The 20,148-nt window shown below is 37.5% G+C and overlaps 1 protein-coding gene across 2 annotated transcripts in view; it reads left to right on the forward strand.

The window, feature by feature from the left end:
• The window catches only part of SecS (Sec synthetase), a 48,603-nt gene that overhangs the window by 3,196 nt on the left and 25,259 nt on the right, over nt 1-20,148 (forward strand). For both annotated transcript variants that reach the window (XM_081762320.1, XM_081762330.1), the window contains exon 2: nt 12,179-12,350. In XM_081762320.1, coding sequence (XP_081618446.1) covers nt 12,237-12,350 — 114 coding nt within the window. In that variant the 5' untranslated portion in view covers nt 12,179-12,236. The remainder of the gene's footprint in view (nt 1-12,178; nt 12,351-20,148) is intronic.

Below are 20,148 nucleotides of genomic sequence, written 5' to 3' on the forward strand. Positions count from 1 at the left end.
CCATTCGACGACGCTTACCCACCTGCAACGTCAGAATACTTACGACAGCAGACGCGTCGTTCTAGTGTTATTTCCCAGTTGGCAGTATCATTTTTAATTCAGTCCGATATAAACCGATTTCAGATTAAAAAAAAAAAAAAAGTAACATCACAACCTCTACGTGACGATGACATATTACCATCATGAACCATGACATGATCCACAACGCACACACCTGTAATTGCAAAACAAAACAACAAATTAAGCAAACTCAAAGAGCACCAACTATTGGGATCACTTCCTCCGGAAGTGCAAGGGTTAGCCATAAGTCCTCCACTAATTTGGAGCACAATATACCTGTATTTATTACACTACAATGAAGTCAGGTTAACATTACGGGTCAAAGTATAGCCCCTCGTATTGGACTGTCTGCATCCATCTTTCTGCCAGTTTCTCAATTCCACATTGATACTACGTTTTGTCCTTAGAGGCAAAGAAGTCAGTTACTGAAGTTTCCTCCTTCTGGTGGTTACTGAAGCATGGTGATTTCAGGAAGTGTGCCATAAACCGAAATTGGTAATACATGCCGGATGTGACATCAGTTCAATGTCATGTTGCGTGTTTCATGCCGAGTGTTGTTTTGCGTTATCCTGTTGCAGCAGTTTTAGTGCTGCACTTTTAGTTAACCAATACAGGATATTTTGACTTAGTGCAGTACATCTGGTACAACGGTTTGGAATAACGGTTGACATTGGTGATACGACCCTTAGGAACGAACTTGAAGTGAATCACCCTCTTGTAGTTCCATAGAGTATGACTTTGTGCTCGAAACGGCCCCGTTTGACTACTGGATCTGGAAGCTGGCCCTTGACAGCTATTATTTTTGCTCATTCGGATTTCGGGGAAAGACTCACTTTTCGTCGTATGTGAAATGCAGATTTTGCAGCAGTTGTTGACACACATCCTCTCTCATCTGGACCTGAGGTGGAGACAACTCATATGGCATAATACGGTAGTTCCTGATGGTTTTCCCGAGTTTGTTTGACAATTGAAGACTCACTGTAGAAAACAATGTAAGTGCCACCTTGAAATTGTTTCACTTATTTTATTTTTTAAATACGTTTATGCCTTAGTTAGATTTTCATACTTGGTTATATGGTGAGTTGTATTTCTAAGCTCATTTTGTGAGACGCTTGGGCCCAATTTACTATCTTTTGTCTCTACTGTTACAGTAACTATTGTTTTTGGCACTTACATTGTTTTCTACTAGGAGTTTTCAATTGTCGTATGCTGGCAGATGGAATTTCGTCAATGGGTTATCATATGACCTCAGAATGTGTTACCCTGGGGCGGCTGGACCTTAGCTGTTCTTTTGTTACATCTTTGATGAAAGAACATATAAGTTTACCAATTATGCTTTTATTTCTTCTCTGAACTACAATTTCGTCCACTTTGCTGTTCCTACATATTCTTGAAACCAACTCCACTTGTTAGTTATATGTAATGTTGTGTTCGCGACAGTAGTTACAAGTTTAATAAAGATGTTATAACAAAATAAGATTCCTGATACTTATATAAAATATGGTGGTCGTTCCAATGAGGGCGAAAGTTGTTTATTTGTTAACATGTAAACAATTATCACGGTATTTTTCATTAGTCTGTTTATTTGGAATATTGGTTTGTGTATGGCATATTTATTAAGCTGAAAACTTCTGTGCAAAACAGAAGATTACATGTAACGAGTAAGTAAAGTTGTTTTCGAGATAATGCAAAACAAGTGGAACAACAGGATACTACTGAAAGAAATGATTGAATCTAAGAAGCATTTGCTGAGGGCTGTAGCATATTGATCGAATTTATTGTCGAGGAAAGAAATAAAAGAGCATCTGTTGAGTACTTGCATGAAAGGGGTTGGACACCGGCTGACATGAATATCCACCTGCAGGTGTGCAGTTCTCTGAATGTATTGAGTAACCAGGAAGGTTACCAACTTCGGATTGCCACTTCTAATAAACATGAGTCTGCTATGCTAATCTAAACGGTCAGGACAGTTGTTGGATTGCGATCAATGTCCAGGACATTTTCAAAACTATTGCTCCACTCGCAGAAGGTGATTCTGCTTGTATAATGGTGTGCGATGGGAATCATCCATCGTGTGTTTCTTTGTCGAGGCGAAGGCATCGCAGCGAATCGTTGCCGTGTTGAACTGCATGAGAAATTCATCGCAAATTCCTCCTAAATAGTTAAATCCTATGGAGGAGCTATCATGAGATGTCCCTGAAGTTTCTTACAAACATACGAAGGAAAAAGGCAGACTCTACTTTGGTGTTAGTGTTACTAACCGCGATCATTCTGTTTTACATCATTCACATTATAGATGCAACTGCCATTATAGATGCACCGAAAAAGCCTTACCTCATGAATAGTGGCAACGTCGTTGCGAGCTGTCAGAGATCGTCTCTTGCTGGCTCCTCTATAGCAATGGTCAACAAACATGATGTCGTCCTGTTGCACGACGATACACACCTCGTGTCGCTCACAGGACAGTGCATATTCTCCATGACTTGCAATATGGAAGCCTTCCTAACTCACCATATCTCCTACCAATTACCACCTGCTGTGGCATCTCGAACTCTCCTCGTGCCTTGCAACATGTGGTTGACGACAGGGTTTGAAAAAAGGAAAACATCTGGATCTATGAGGATTTTTCGCCTTATCTCAAGTTTCTTTAAGGCAAAAATGTTAGAATGTGTTTTATGTATGAAGATAACATTATTGTCATAATTTACTAGTTTTCTATTCTAGTGATTGAATTCCATGTTTCTGTTATTTTCAACGTTCTGTTGTTTGTCTATTGAAGTTAAGCGTTTCTTTTCAGCACCCGGGCTGTAAGAGAAGTGGGGTTGCTGTTTAAGGTAGCATCGTTTGACATACTCCGCAGTACCGACAGATAAATAGTGTTGCCAGCCCAGCATATTTTTTTCGCATAGCACTGCGTCAAATTATTCCATGTTTCAAACGTATATGTTAAACGAAAACTCACAATACCACGTCTGTTATTCGGTGTTGCAAACTAAGGATGTTACAGTATCACAAAAACCCTAACTTTCGAAACCTCTACAAAATTATGAATTTAGTAAAATATTTAAAATGAGTGTTATTTTTCTTTGCTTTTATAACATTACATCAGTAACTTTTGGTAATTGTAATTACAACCATTTCTCGCAGTTACATAATTTTAGGCAATGTTGCAAACCTTACCAATGTTTATCATATCACCGGAGCGGCTTGAGATATCAAATTGCTTTTAAACGGCAATATAATTTGTTCGTCTATTGAAAAACATAGCCTATAAGTGCTTATATATGATATATATGATACTTATTTAAGCACTTTTTTTTCCTCAAGTAAACCTTTCAAGAAAAATCAAATTTTCAACCTCCTGTAACTTCGTTTCCATTTATTCGAAATACGCCATATCATGATCATGGTATCCAACACAAAGGTACTTTGGATATGTATTGGCTCGTCAGTCTCAGTTGTGTGGTAGAGACTTTCAAAATTTGGATGTTTGTGAAACTATAGCGCCCTCAGTTTGCAACTGCATAATAAATGTATCGGTAGTTCTTGGTTAATACACAGAATTGAAGTATGTAATAAACTGATGTATTGCTTTATGTTGAGTTACCAATACTTTTCATCTGTTGGTATTGTTGAATATGTCAGACGATTTCCACCTGTTGATATTTGCTTTGTACACTTCAGGTCACAAAAACCTAGACTACCTTCCAGAGGCAAAGTCCGAAAAAGCCACCCAATATCCTTACGAATTCCTTTAGGTCTGACGAATTCCTTTGGGTGTGCATTTTCTCCGCATTTTTAAAATCACAGATAGGGTTGGAAGTTGAACGATAATATTACTGTTTGCATACCATATTTGTTTGATTGTACAGTGAACGATCAAAACATAGCTACTATGCAGTAAAATACTGTGACTTTAACCCTTAAGGGATCCAATGATACAATTTGTACCATACGGGTGTTTCATGGTACATTGCGTTATAACTCTTCTATTTGAACTTTTTCGTCTTTTATAAAGTCCAGAGGCATTGTAGAAGACCTTACGTATGGTTTCCCATCTTCCTGCGTCCAGACATAGGAGGTGATGACGTCATAATTTTAAAATATATATTTTCTCTTATTAAGCCTATGTTCATTATTTTTTAGCGGGCTTATTTTTGCACGTAGAAGATTAAAATTTTGCACAAACATTCAGTCCACCGAGTAGTATTTATCAGATTTTTTTTCAGATTTCTGCGTTAAAACAGGGGGGATCCAGAGGGGCAAAGTGTTGAAAAAAGGGATATTTTTACCAAAAAATCCCTTCGGGATTTTTCCGCCTTAGATAAATGATGGAGACACGTGAGTCGTACCCTCTGAAAGGCAGTTCTATTCTGAAGAGAATGATGTGCGAAACATGACCTTAGGGTAATTAGGGATGTCTCAGGGAATTTTTATCAAAATATACTTCTGTATAGGAGAATATAGGCCATTGTCGTTTTTTTTTTTTTTTTTTTTTTTTTTTTTGGCGGGCTTACTTTTGCACCTGCAAGATTGAAATTGTGCATAAACATTCAGACACCTAGTAGTATTTATCAGATTTTTTTCAGATCTCTGCGTTAAAACAGGAGGGTTCCAGAGGGGCAAAAAGTTGAAAACAGGGATATTTAGACCAAAAAATCCCTTTCTTCGGGATTTTCCCGCCTTAGATACATGATGGAGACACGTGAGTCCTACCCTCTGAAAGGCAGTTCTATTCTGAAGAGAATGATGTCGAAATATGACCCTAGGGTAATTAGGGATGTCTCAGGAAATTTTTTACCTGAGATCATGGTCTTTTGCGGTAATTTGGGGCATTGTGGAGATTCTTGATAAAATTTCTCCCGCCCTTAGTATTTAGGATAGAAACTTGAAATTTGGCACACACATTCAGTCTACCAAGTACTATTTATCAGATTTTTTTGAGATCTCTACGTTCACACAGGGCCGCTCCAGATGGGCCCAAAGTGTGAAAAAAATTCCCTTTGACATCAATTTTCCCTCTTCAGGTATATGATATGGGCATGCAAGTGGTACCATTTGAAAGCCAGCTTCATTCTGAAGAGAATGAGGTATGAACCATGATCCTAGGATAAATAGTGACTGAAAGTCTAAAAAATACCCCAAAAACCCCGGATCCCTTAAGGGTTAAATCGCAAATTTGATATATGAACTGTATTTCAAATCTAGAACAATTTTAAAAATTGAGATCGAAGTAGTGGCAATATCATAATCACAATGGCTAACGCATCTGTTTTGCGTGTTTTATTGTTCCACTGCCAATTCGAGTGTCCTCACAACATACGGTGAACTTCTTGTCCGGTGAACTTCCTTGTAGCGAAAACCGTCAAGGAGTACTCTATCGAAATCAGCATGGTGCAAGTATTGTGCTCTTTTCTGGAAACATGTGACTTACCCTGTTCAGCTGTTGCATAGGAGATAGAGAGGATAGTCCGGAGGCCTACGTTAATACAGTTTGCTGCGCATACTGCGATATTTATTTTCTGCCCGGACCCTTGAAGTAATCATAATGAACTATATGAAATAAAACAGTCATAATTTCTGAACTGTTCACGTGATGACGTCCAAACTGTGTGGCTGATCACAGGACATGATGAGTATTCGTATGGACATGCGAAGAAGCGCACTTAAGCAACGAAGCCCACTTTCATTTGGATGGGTTCGTCAATGCCTGAGAATCCTCATTTCGCAATGGAGAGTCTCTCTACCCTGAACGGGTGACGGTGTGGTGTGCAATGTCCAGCCATGAAATAATCGGTGCGATATTCCTTGACGGCACGTTTTATTTCATATAGTTCATTAAGTGTCACCCTGTAAGTAACATCACTTAATTTTTGAGAAGTTCTCTTGCAACTTAACTCTGTAATTAGTAATGAAAATAAAAATAAAAATACTGATGTGAAGGAATACTTAAAATAAAAAATCTGTATAAAAAATAATGATTTATTTGTTACATATATTTTTAAATTATTACATATATTTGACCAACTCCCGCGATACCATATAAAGATTCTATTAGGGGATTTCAATGCGAAGGTAGGACGAGAGGATATTTTCAAACCGATTATAGGGAACGAAAGTTTGCATAAGGAAAGTAATGACAACGGTGTTAGACTCGTGAACTTTGCAACATCCAAAAACCTAATCGTGAAGAGTACAAAATTCCCACATCGCGACGTTCATAAATACACTTGGACATCACCAGACGGAAAAACACATAATCAAATTGATCACGTTTTAGTAGATAGAAGAAGACAATCTAGCATAATTGACGTCCGGTCGTTTAGAGGGGCTGATTGTGACACTGATCACTACCTGGTAGTAGCGATAATACGGGAAAGATTATCGTTGAATAAAGGTAATATTCAATGTCCGAAAACGGAGAGATTTAATTTAAAGAAATTAGAAGAGAGCCAGGTAAGAGAGGAATACCAGACTGAAGTTTCGAATAGATTCGCGGTTTTAGAAGACTCGGAGTGCACTAGTGTTGAGGATACTTGGATTGAAATTAGAGATAGCATTAAAAGTTCAGCAATAGAAAAATTGGGACACGCGGAAATACGTAGGAACAAACCATGGTTCGACCAAGAATGCATTAAACTAGCAGAGAAGAGAAAACAGGCAAAATTACGGTGGCTACAAAATCCGAATGAAACAACTACACAAAATTTCGCAGATATCAGGCGGGAAACTTCCAAAACTTTTAGAACAAAAAAACGGGATTTTTTGAAAGCTAAAATTAAGGAACTTGAAGATAATAGTAAAAATAAAAATATTCGGGACATGTATAAGGGGATCAGCGAATTTAAGAAAGGCTATCAACCTCGTGCTTATATAATAAAGAAATCTGACGGAACAGTTCTCACCGATACGGATAGCCTCTTAAATAGATGGAAAGATTTCTTTGACGATTTGCTGAACACGCAGCCAAAAACTAATGTGCGTGGAGAAAAGGAGATACACACCGCAGAACCGTATATTCCAGAACCCAATCGAATAGAAGTGGAAGCCGCTATAAAGAAATTGAAGAAACACAAATCTCCGGGTGTAGATGAAATTCCGGCTGAGTTAATTTTAGCTGGAGGCGAAAAATTGTGGAACAAGATACACAAACTCATTCTCCTTATCTGGAACAAGGAAGAATTGCCACAAGAGTGGAAAGAATCAATTATTGTTCCAATTCACAAGAAAGGCGACAAAACTGACTGTAATAATTATCGAGGCATTTCTCTTCTGTCAACATCCTATAAAATCCTTTCAAATATTCTGTTAGCAAGATTGACCCCATACGCAGATGAAATTATTGGAGATTATCAGTGCGGATTTAGACGAAATCGATCAACTATCGACCAAATATTTACCATTCGCCAAATACTCGAAAAGAAGTGGGAATACAATACCCCGGTACATCAACTATTTATTGATTTTAGAAAGGCTTACGACTCGGTTAGGAGAGAAACATTATACAACGTTCTTAGAGAACTTGGAATACCGAGAAAGCTAATTAGATTAATTAAGATATGTTTAAGTGAATCCCAAAGTAAAGTCCGGGTAGGAAAATTTTTGTCCACGAGCTTCCACGTCGAAAATGGCCTGAAACAAGGAGATGCGTTGTCGCCATTATTATTTAACTTTGTGCTGGAATACGCCATAAGGAAAATCAAAGATAGCAACCAGGGCCTAGAGTTGAACGGCATTCACCAGGTTATGGCATATGCTGATGATGTAAATTTAATAGGGGATGATAGGAGAACAGTAGAAATAAATGCAGAGATATTATTAAACGCTTGCAGGGACATGGGTTTAGAAGTAAATGCAGAGAAAACTAAATACATGGAAGTGCGTCGGGACCGTAATACGGCAAATTGTGGAGGCGTTAAAATATTAAATAATGCTTTTGATAAAGTGGATACTTTCAAATATTTAGGATCAATTTTAACAGACGAAAATCATATTCACGAAGAAATTAAATGTCGACTAAAAGCAGGGAACTCGTGTTACTATTCGGTTCAAAATCTCTTGTCGTCGCGAATTCTGTCGAGGAATTTGAAGCTTAAAATATATAAAACGATAATCATGCCTGTTGTTCTGTATGGTTGTGAAACATGGTCGCTTACTCTGAGGGAAGAACATAGACTGAAAGTATTTGAGAACAGGATCCTGAGAAGAATATTCGGACCCAAGAGGAACGAGAATGGGGAATGGCGGAAGCTTCATAACGAGGAACTACATAGTTTATACGGTTTACCCAACATAGTTAGGGTCGTCAAGTCTAGGAGGCTTAGGTGGGCGGGTCATGTAGCTAGAATGGAAGAAAGTAGAAACGCTTTCAAAGTCTTGACTGGAAGACCAATCGGAAAACGACCATTAGGAAGACCTAGGTGCAGATGGGAGGACAATATTAAGATGGATCTCGCAGAGATAGGAATACAAAGTAGAAACTGGATGCAATTAGCTAAGGATAGAAGTCAGTGGAGAGCTTTTGTGAACGCGGCATTGAACCTCCGGGTTCCATAGGCCATAGAGTTAGTTAGAGTTATATATTTTTAAATTAGGACTAATAAACTATTTTGAGTCCTTCAGTGCTAGTTGGCTTACCTCTGGTACGAGACCCCGGTTAGACTCGCGCCAAGTGAGTTTTGTGATGAACAAATACTGTGTGCGTTGGTTTTCTCGGGCTTCTCCTCCCGTTTCTATTCCAACATATCTTTTATTATTACCCCTGGCTTCATTTGCCTCGGAATATTTCGTGGATTTTTTTTTTTTTTTTTTTTAAGGTAAATTTCGTATCTATACCACCCTTGGCGGGAAGAGTAGTTATACTTTATAATATTCCAAAGAAAGAAATTAATATTGACTTCTCTAAAAGCCTGCCTTCTTAAAATATTAGTAACCAATATTTACGTGACTCAAAGTTCTTGAAATTGATTGTTGTTTGTAAAAGTATAGAGAAAAGAAAGTATAGGGTATCGTGCTATTTATCTGTTGTAAAAAGTCTAGCCAGGACGTATGTTCGGAGAATAGAGTTACCGAACTAACCAGTAGAGGTACAATTGGCGCCACTATCTGTGTGATTGCAGTTACTAGCGCGTTGCCAACTACTAACACAATAGTCATTTGTTTTCTAATTGTATGGCGAATAGCAGCCATCTGCTGTTTGTTTTAATGTGTAAGGCATGTTATCGAGTGAAGACCCCAAACAAGCTGCCAATTATTTAAAAACAGAATATTACTAATGAATTTAAAAGCATCGTATTTTCAGAGCGCGTTTATATTTTTTCGTTTTTATTGTTTTTTATAAATTCTATAGTGGAGTAAGAAAAGCTGTGCACATAAACACAGAATACAAATAATATAAAGACATCATAAATATTTCAGGCATCTGTACACCTCATATGATGCACGTTGCTTCCTGCATAATAAACTAAACTATTCAGATTAAATTTCAGTTGCTGGGTTAGTCTTGATAAAACGAAGAAATAATAAATTTAATTGTGTCTAACCCAAATATATTACTATATTGTGTCTACGAGAAATACATTAATCTATTAATTAATTAAATAAGATGCGTACTTCTACTAAGTAAGAGAAATATCCATTAAAAAAGAGTAACTTAACATATGTTTTAACTGTCACGAATATTCTAAACTTAATGGGCAAATGAGTTGTAATCTTCCTTTGTAATCAGTAATGATATCTATTATACAGTATATTTCCCAAAAGAGTTCTACAAATTAACGAAGTTTCCACTCCTAAATAGTAATTATATGTTGTTTAGAAATCAAAAATTACGTCGTTGATTTAAGCGCAAGTAACACGAAATTTTTAATGTATTTTCTCGTAATTTAAGTATTACGAACACCAAGAAATAGTTAACCAAACGAAATCAGTATTTTAGCGCTTTGGCTGTCGTCAAAAAATAAAAGTTGAAACGGAAGTGTATGAAGGAAGGACTCTTTCGATGTGATTGATTGGAGAGATTAATGAAAAGTTCCATTAATAAATGTACATCGTTTTCAGCAAACTCACTATCAAGTGCATGGTTATTTAAAGTGCAAAAAAGGGAGTGCTGATGTTTCTCAAAGAATAATTTAGAATTTTTGTGTTCAAATTCTACATCAGAAGAGGTGAATGATTGATGATTTCAGAAGTTTTCCCCCCTGAGGGGGACTCGAAATAAACTGGGGAAGAAACTAGTACCTCAAAAATGCTGGTAATCCAGGTTAAACCCGAACTGATAAATACCTCGGGAAATTTCTCTGCACCAGGGACAAAATTTCCCCCAGGATTACTGCCTGATATGTTCACTGTTTGGAATTATTCCTTTATACGATAGTTTGAATAAAGGAGTGATTCCTGATTATACATTCGATTCTAAGGTTATATTTTCACTTGAAAAAAATTAATATTGAGTTCAGGTAAGATACAACAATGCGTTAAAGTACTCATTACAGTACTACAGATTGTACTTTAGCACAAATTCTACCTTGACCTAGACGAAACGTACTTCGTAAATAAAATAATCACATACAGTTAGAAGTAATAAACCAGAGAACAAGTTCAAGAGGAACTGTTAAAAAATTCCAGCGTGTATAAAGCTTAAAGCACTAGAATAAATTTTCCCTTTTGACCTTCCTGGAACATTCTCAATTTTGTTCGGAGACTTCTATCAGGATGCACACTACACAGTCACCTGACTACTACAAGTGCACCAGTTAGTAGAAGTAAAATGAAACATTCAAGACGACCGAAAAGCAAAAATCGTATCGACGATGTCAGACATACAAATAAAAAATATTGAATTTATGTATATAGATATCTCTACTTGGGCCTTAGATTACTGCAACAGTGCAATAAGAAATTTGGGTGTCCGTGAGCCGTGAGGTACATATATTTGTATGATTAAATATGAACTTGGGAGTTTAAAAGTTTCCCTTGATAAAACTCTGCTTACTCTGCTGCCCGTGACACATCTGTATTGTATTGTTCAAATTCTCAGTTCATCCTGAAGACAACGACGTATGAATCGCGAACCTAGAGGATCTTTCTTTTTTTTTTCTTTTTCTTTTTCTTTTCTTTTCTTTTTTTTTTCAGAAACTGTTCAGTTGACTGTTCTTACTTAATAAACAAATATTTCAGTGACGGTGCTACAATACAGCATAAATCATGTTGCGTAAAAATGTCTATAAGAAGTGGTTTGCTCTTGGAAAGTGTTTTTTACGGACGATTTTCTCGAACGTGCACTGCAAAAAAGAAATTAGTGTTTGAACATTTTTTGGACCCTTTTAGAAATCACTTTGTTACTAATTGCTTAATAAGTAAAAAAGTGTCCTAAGTGTATCAAAATATATCCGTGTCCAGTGATTATACGTATAGATATTAATTCCAAAATATTTTGTATATCTACTAACTTTGTCAAATGACGTTAGACCTGACCCGCTTCGACTCATATACCCTGATATTTGTGACGCTATCACTGTCTCGTGCGCAAAAGGCTCTATACTTTATAGACAGTCTGATATATATAAGGTAAAAGTAAAACAATAGCTAATGTGTCAATTAATTTTCAATGTCTGATTTACGATTTACTTTCTCTGTACAGACACCAAGATTTCAAGTAACAAAGTACTTTCAATCTTTGTGAAGGGTGCAATATGTGATTCGCTTAGTACCAGAGAAAGAATTCGTCTTGGGTAACCAGCTGAGCAGTACTTTAGTTGACTCACTCTCTGTATTGTTGATTCACAGGCAGTGATAGCCGTAGCATAATCCTTTATCGCTCACTTTATTGATTGAGAATGACACAAGGAAAAATGCGAAACCAATATTAAATTATACTTGCCATCAGCATATTCTGTGTTAATCTAGTGTGTGGTTAAATCGTTAATGTTTCTGTTGTAACCGTTCGCGTTCATTTCCGGATGGGCTACGTCTTACATAGTCTTGATACTGGAAAAGAAAGTAATAATTATAGCTAGAATATGTAAATATTTATACGAATTCATTATATTAAACTTACTGATGCAAAGTTAGTAGTAGCTGGCATTGAAGATAAAATTACTCTTGTGTTGTTTTCCAGATAATGCATGTACATTGATTGACTGCTGTGTACTTCGATTTAAGCAATATTAAATACAATGAATAGTCACAACTTCACCTTGGCTGAACGTCTTATTCCTGCAACCTATCTACAGCAAGCAGCTGCTGCCAAAAAGACCAGAGAAAGTTTAGTACGACAGCTCATAGAACAGGTAAGCTAACTTCATGTTTCACTTGTATAATTAGATACTGGTAGGAAATAGAATGAATGCGGGCGGCAAATGGTATACAATTTGGCATATGCCACACGGAAGAATTAAGTTTACCTTTGTGTGTCTTGTTGTATCTTTTAGTTTTGTTGGTCAGCAAAGAACCAAGAGAAATACTTCCATAATATGCATTGGTATTTTATATTGCCTGTGAGGACATGTAGCAATAAGTTGAACAGACCGGAACGTTCTTCTCATTATCTAGCTGAGAGTTTCGTAAGTGGCGAACAAGCAACAAGGAATACTGTACCCAGTGTTATCAGACACGATCTTGACCGTACAGAGGTTGTTTAGTCTACATTTGGCCAGTTTCGACTTACCTAAAAGTTTAGAATTCATGGCGCCAGGTCCGTAAGTGCTCGATGTATTTCCCTTGGTTCCTAACAATAGCCCGACAGCGTAATTTCCACTGTAATAGGCTTCTCTGAAGAACTGGGAGGGGAATCTTATCCCATTCCCTTTGCGCAGCTTTCCAAAGTCCTTCCATAGTTGTCACACGCCGTTTTCCCAAAGCCCGCTTCAGCAATCCAAATCCACAATAGTCCTGGCATCTGGAAATTTAACAGGTACCTCATTGAAAGGTATCACCTGTATACCACTTACCTCCTCCATCTCCCTGTAGAATGCAAGGGACGATCATGAGGTATGTGATGAGGCCTTGTCCATGTGAATGTGCACCAGATTGGCGTCATTTCCGTACATTGTTGGAATCTCAAGCTCGTAGATCGGCCGTACATCCACCTTTGTTTTGTCAAATGCCGTTCGTACAGCTTCCGGGCGTTACACTTTCGTTCCTTTTGGTGGGCATCCGTGAGAAGATGGCCGCGAGCTTTCATGACTTTTCCAGCTTGAGTTGATGTAACGTCCGGCTCACAGTCCCCAAAGACACGTCAAGACGATTAGCCATACGTCTTTGTGTTGGCAGATTTTCTTGCATTGCCATTTTGCGAAGTTTCCTCTGCATGGTGGAGGTGGCCTTGATGCATTCCCGCTTCCTAGGCAACTTCGTTGGTGATTCAAATACTAGAGCTTCGTTGCTCTTGTACTTTTTAATAACATTTTTTATTCCACTTAAACTGATGTTGCAACAGTTTTTCTTGTACTGTTTTCTTATGACAGAAACACTAAAGTGGGCATCATAAAGAGCCACAACATAGCCTTCCCAAAACCGGCTTAGTTTGGGCGGCATATTGGTCACAAAGCGGAAACCACACTTGGAAACAAATGTAACACAACACTCACAACAATGGTCCTGTTTTGTGCGTTATTGTCGTCCGCGCGGAAAAACAACTCCGTTCTCAGGAAGCCACTGCAGGACGCCATGAGCCAGGTCGGGTGAGTCCATTCTGCCCGGGAGGGGGAAGGAACAAAATCTGCCAAACATAGGCTGAACAACCTCTGTACAAGTATGATAATTTGCTCTTCTCGCAGAGTATAAGGTTCAACTCCTTACCTAAAAATTTTGTATCAATATTTTATTTTTAAGCAAAAAGTTTTCTTCTGTCATGCTTTCTATCATACAGTGACTACTGATCCAAAACTGGTTACAGCTCGTTATAGTGGTGATTTGGAATCTTCAGTAAAATAAATGTACTAAAAGTGAAAAACCGAAGTAAAGTTATTACGTCGACAGTGAATGACTATGTTTTTCTAGCCAATCAGTGCAATATAAAAATATAATGTGTCTATGTGTGGCAATTTCAGACCATCCCAAGATGAGTTAAACTGCGTGACTAGTCGCCTTGTGCATATTTGGAACAAAAAGTCATATTTAATAGAAAGTGACGACGGCAGTCATTTTGAACACCTATTTTGCTGACAGCTTTCTCGTGTCTAATTCAAGATTATCATTATGGTGTATCCATTCTAAACCAATTCGTGTACGTTCAGCGGCAATATAGCACAGTTCTGTGCGTTTAAAACTTGTTTTTCTAACTATACAAATCACATCGTCTTGTGTCTAGTTGACATTTTTAAGTGTATCTCCAGTTTATGCTTTTCCGAACTGATCCTTATTTCCCGAATGTTTTGAAGTGTCCAACCCATTCCACTAGAGTGCCGTAAAAAGGCTTTTGAATAACACACAAACTCTCTCTCTCTCTCTCTCTCTCCCCCCCCCTCTCTCTCTCTCTCTCTCTCTCTCTCTCTCTCTCTCTCTGTGTGTGTGTGAGTGTGAGTGAGAGAGTGAGAGAGAGAGAGAGAGTCAATCAGTCAGTCATAACTGTATATGCTTTGCGTCCATTCCTTTTAAGATGAGGTAATATACCACAACGCATTCTCTGTCCTGGTAAAATTTATGTCCTTAGGTAAGCATAATGCTCGCTTGTAACCTGCAATAGAAAGAAAAATGTGAGTTGAAAGTGTCAGTTTAATCAGTTTTTATTATTATTATTATTATTATTATTATTATTATTATCATCTTTATTTTTTGCTTGACAAGGGTACGATTGCTCAATTATAGAGCTCTCATCTCTGGTGCGAGGAATCCTTGGTTCGATATCCCAGGCCGTATGAGTGTGTGATGGACAGCAACGTATTTCGATTTTTTTTTTCGGGGAGAGGGGGGTTCTTGTTCTCGTCTGCTCTATTATGCCACCAATCATTCACCTTCCTCAATCATTCACCTTCCTCAATCATTTATCTCTTTTAAGCTAAAGAGCATAAGCGTAAGTTGCTAAATTAAAGATTTCATTGTCGTTGCTTATCTGGCTGGACACTTTATAAACTTCCGTCGTATTTTGTTATGGCACTTATGCCGTTTTGTATTAAATAAATCAATGCAAGTCAGAGTTCGATTTATTCACAGGAAATATTTAAATATTCTCAATTCTTACAATCAGTTCGTACAAATCAACTGTATATCACTCGGTGTGTAATGGATTACTTACCAGAAAATTGCAAAAACATAATCACAATACTACTACTACTAAAGAAATACTATTAATTCTTTCGTTAAAACGCTCAATCAGATTGAAGAAGAGAGATTCCTCTCCCCCCCCCCCCCTCTCGGGTGGAACATTTTAGCGAAAGAGCTCACATTGTACTTCTTTAAAGGTATCGATCATATTCTTATTATATATAATTATCAAAATAACGGTATTTGTTTTTGTTATATCGGAGGTTTATTTTTTCTTTTGTAATATCTTTTATTATCAAGAATATAGGGTATTTATTCATAGTGTAAAAAAGCAACAAAGTTATTTTCTTCATACATTTTGGTACGTTTGTTCAAAAGTCCTTCTTACGAATTTTGTGCACTGTATTTTTCAGTGATTAGTTTGTGAGAATCTGTTTACACTATGAATTATTACTACTGCATTTTAGATTTGGTTCACGTTAGATACAATGGTTCTCTTGAAGTAGACTTTCTTTTATATATGGGATTCTAGGAAACTGAACTTAGTGAAAAGTACCTTATATAGAGAAATGAAACCATATGTATATCATTGCAGTGAAAATCAACTTGTGAGTATGGGCTCCCATCGTGAAATGGATAACTGTGTTCTGTCAAGTGATGCATTTAAAAGAGGTGAGCGCGTGAGCAACTCTTTTACCACATCACGTAATGAACTCACTATCACGGTGAATGGGCAGTTCCGTATCTGTTCACTTTGTGCACACTTTGGCAATGTATATATATATATAATCACGCTGTTCGTCACTTGGATCCTGGTCAGCAAGACATTTGATGTTGATAATATAAAACAATCTGACTCCATTAAATGCGTAATTAAGCATTAAAATTTATCATTCGAATCCATATATATATATAGTTAGTATATCCGCAATTAAAAATTGAAACATTTTCCGCCCCATCATATGAAAAATATTGTTTAGAGAAATGAAACCATATTGTATATTATTTAAAAAAAAAAAATCTGAGTCCAGTTACATTTATCTTGTGTTTTTTTTAAAAAAAAAACGTTCTATTGTCTGGAAATCAATAAAATTTTTTTCGAACTTTACTTTTAGTAAAATTAAAGTTAAATGGTAACTTTTTCAAAACATTAAAATTAATGTTAGAAATTAAAAATAGCAGTCTGTCTCACATCAAATCATAAAATTAGTAACTCAAATTTGTTAATATTATGTAAATGTCTAAAGCTTGAGGCATGAACTAATCTTAATTATCTTTCAAATTCTTGTTTAGATCAAAATCTTCTAGGTCACAAAAGATTCATAGAAGCTGCACATCACTTTTAGTATTGTAAAAACTGTCTAGGTTCTTTTTCTGATGGACTTTTCATTTTGGTTTCTCAGTAGAATTGATTTTGTTTGATGCAATGAATACAAATAGATATAGAGACATATCATAAGTGAATAGTCACCTCTATTTATAACCTTCTCCGTTTATTGAACTGTACCCAGTTGATGTAGAAACAAATGGTAACCAAAGAACACAGATTAATACCTTGTTGATCGACCTTTAGCTTGAACCAAAGTGTTAATCTGTTGGCACATGGAATTAATAAGTTCTGTGATTTTGACCTGAAGAATTTTTGCCCATTCTTCACGGAAATATTGGAGAAGTTCTCCACGGGAAGCGAGTTTTTGGAGACGCCGTCTGATGGGATGATCTAGAATAGTCTAGACTTGTTCAGTTGAGTTTATGTCCTGGAGCTTACTGACCCGTAGCAGTTTTTGGATGTTTTTTTGTCTTCCAAGTTCGGGTGTTTTTGAGTATGGCAGAGGCCGGGATGTATTCGGCTCTGTTGAAAGTACCAACACATACCAGCAACTCGGGATGTCCAAAGCTCCAAATAACTGCCCACACCATAATGAAAACTCTCCATTTTGACCGTTGGTTTAAGCAGTCCAAGTCTGATTTTTGAAGAGGTTGTCTCTAAACCTGTGTAAATTGAGAAAGTATAGTCTCATAACAAAAAATTACCTGGGAACAAAAGTTAACATCGTACTTCACCATTTCGTGCGCACTGTTTCTGCTTAGCTAAACTGGCAATGGTAGGCAAGGGTTTACGTTGTGCAGCTCGACCATGATAGTTTAGTTGATGCAGCTATCTGACAGCTGTAATCGGATCAATTTCAGATGTTCTGCCACGTCTATAGCCCCACACTTGGGATTTTGTTTCACACGACTTTTGGTAGCTCTCAATTTGGGTTGTGTTGGGCCTGATCAACCAGAACTTAAACTCACACTTTCCTTTTGAAGTCTTTTAAACTGTGTAATAACGCAATTGATGATGGAAAATGGAATCTGAAAGTGTCGGGAAATTTATCTTTGCTTGCACCAAGGTCGCAGTATCCTACTATCCGACAACATTCAAAATCATTTAACTCTTTGGCTCCTTGGGATCGCTACACCGTTTCTCTTGAATCTACACACTGTCCACACTTGTAATAATAAATTATGACCATTAATGACTTTCAAATCATTACATTTCATTATATTGCAATGTGTCTATTTATTTATGCCTTTCTACTTTGATGTTTTTGTGTATCTTACATATTGTGTGTGTGTTTTTGTGTATCTTACATATCATGTTTGTCTTACACATTTCTTCTTTCTTGACATTATACTCTTTGCATCTGCTGCATTTTTCAGTGTATTTTGTAAAATCGGAAGAGCTACCATTCGTTCGTTTTAACATTTCAGTTTTATGATTGGTTATAAGTGGATGATTCGTAACTCACTAGAGTTGACTTGGCAGATTTTTAAAAAAATGTCTTTAATAGATATAGAAATATTATCTTCTGAGTATTATCAGCTGTTATCTCTGTAAGAACGTTTCTTCAAATTCCATGCATATTTAAGTCTGTGTGTGTCTGTAATTTGAAAATAAGTTGCGTGCTTCACTTTTAATGAACTAGCACTCACACCTTTGATTCACCAACTTCATTTTTTGCAGGCGTAATCGCTTGAAAATCTTCTGTCAATACTTGGATGATTACTGTTTCTCTTCCACTTCTTCTTCCTGATTTTGATTCTTATTAAGTTTTGAAGCTGACATGTTTCATTCCAGGGTTTGTCCGGAAAGTAATAGGACTGAGTCGATAAAAAAAAAAAAAAAAAAAAAAAAAAAATATTGAGCCAATCGTTACAATTCTTTAAAAACTTTCAAAATAGGCTCCTTCTGCGTCGATGCAGCGCTGCCAGCGCGATTTCCAAGCATTGAAGGCGTCACGGAAGTCATTCTCCGGAATAGCCTTGAGAGCCGCGGTGTGAGCTCCCCTCTGTCGTCTCAAAATGCTTGGGCGTTTCAGGCGAGGAAACAAAAAGAAGTCCGGGGGGGGGGGCATCTGGGCTGTAGGGCGGCTGCGGAAGCGTTGCAATGCCGGCCTTGGTCAGGTAGCTGTTCACAAGAAAGGCGGTGTGAGCCGGGGCGTTGTCGTGGTGCAGCTTCCAGTCGGCTCCGATGTCTAGTCGGACCCGATTGACCCTTCGTTTGAGTCTCTTGAGCACTTCCACGTAAAACTTGGCGTTGACGGTTTGTCCAGGAGGAACAAATTTATGGTGGACGATGCCTTTGATGTCAAAAAAGACAATGAGCATCGTTTTCACTTTGTATTTGCTCATTCTTCCTTTTTTTTGGGCGAGGAGACGCCGGCGTGTGCCACTCGGAAGATTGCCTCTTTGTCTCGGGATCATACTCAAAGATCCATGATTCGTCACCTGTGATTACGTTATTCAAAAATTGGGGGTCGCTTTCACACATGTTCAAATTTTCTTGGCACAATTTCACTCGCCGCAATTTCTGATCGTCAGTGAGCACTTTTGGGACAATCTTCGCGCACACCTTGCGCATGTTCAAATGCTCCGTCACAGTTTCATGAACCACAGTTTTTGGTAAATTTAACATCTGGGCAATTAAACGAATACTTAGTCGACGGTCTGAGTTCAAAACTTCGCGCACACGAGTCACATTGTCGATGTTTGTTGAAGTCGAAGGTCTTCCAGCACGGTCTTCATCGGCGACCTCTTCCCGGCCCTCCGAAAAGGCCTTGTGCCACCGAAACACACCACTTCTTGCTAAAGCATCATCTGGGTAAGCCTGCTTGATCATATCAAACGTCTCTGTCGCAGATTTACCGAGTTTAACACAGAATTTAATCGCGTACCTCTGCATTTTCGGCTTGCACCACTCACAGAAACACGTCGCGCGAAAAAGCCTGTCCTGACTCTCCGTGTGCTCGGAGACAACTGCCCAGCCGCTCGTTCGTTAGCTAGGAACGCCCTCTACCGGATCCAGTCGGTGCGCGCACGCTCCGAAGTACAGTCATGGCGGAATAAAATCAGTCCTATTACTTCCCGGACAAGCCCTGGTTCTTTCTCTTTTACAGGATTCATTTCACATTTCTCATTTAATTCATTTACTACTGGTTTATCTTTCCTGTTTTTATTTTTATTTTCCCTAAATTGATTTTGTTGTTCCGTCGGATTCTTTTCTTCCCTTTCTTTTAACATTGGGACGTTCGGAGTCAATATCCGTTATTTGTTCAAAGTACGTCTTTCCTTTAATGTATCAAGCAAAGTAAGAAAATAAAAGAAAACATATTTAATTAAAAAGTACTATCGAATATTAATTTCTGGACACTGAAATAAACAACAACTAGTTGGATTGAGACATATTTTCTCACTCAGACAGAAACTAAACAAATTATTTATTAAGAATTATAAAGGAAAGCACTAAAAACACTAAAACACTACGACAATTATATTAAACCTAATTTTAAGAAATGGGCCAATCTTCTGGAGAAATTATAAACATACTTATTTTCAGAA

The sequence above is a fragment of the Thermobia domestica genome, chromosome 1 (assembly GCF_964235325.1).
Source record: "Thermobia domestica chromosome 1, izTheDome1.hap1.1, whole genome shotgun sequence".
In the NCBI taxonomy this organism is placed as follows: Eukaryota; Metazoa; Arthropoda; class Insecta; order Zygentoma; family Lepismatidae; genus Thermobia; species Thermobia domestica.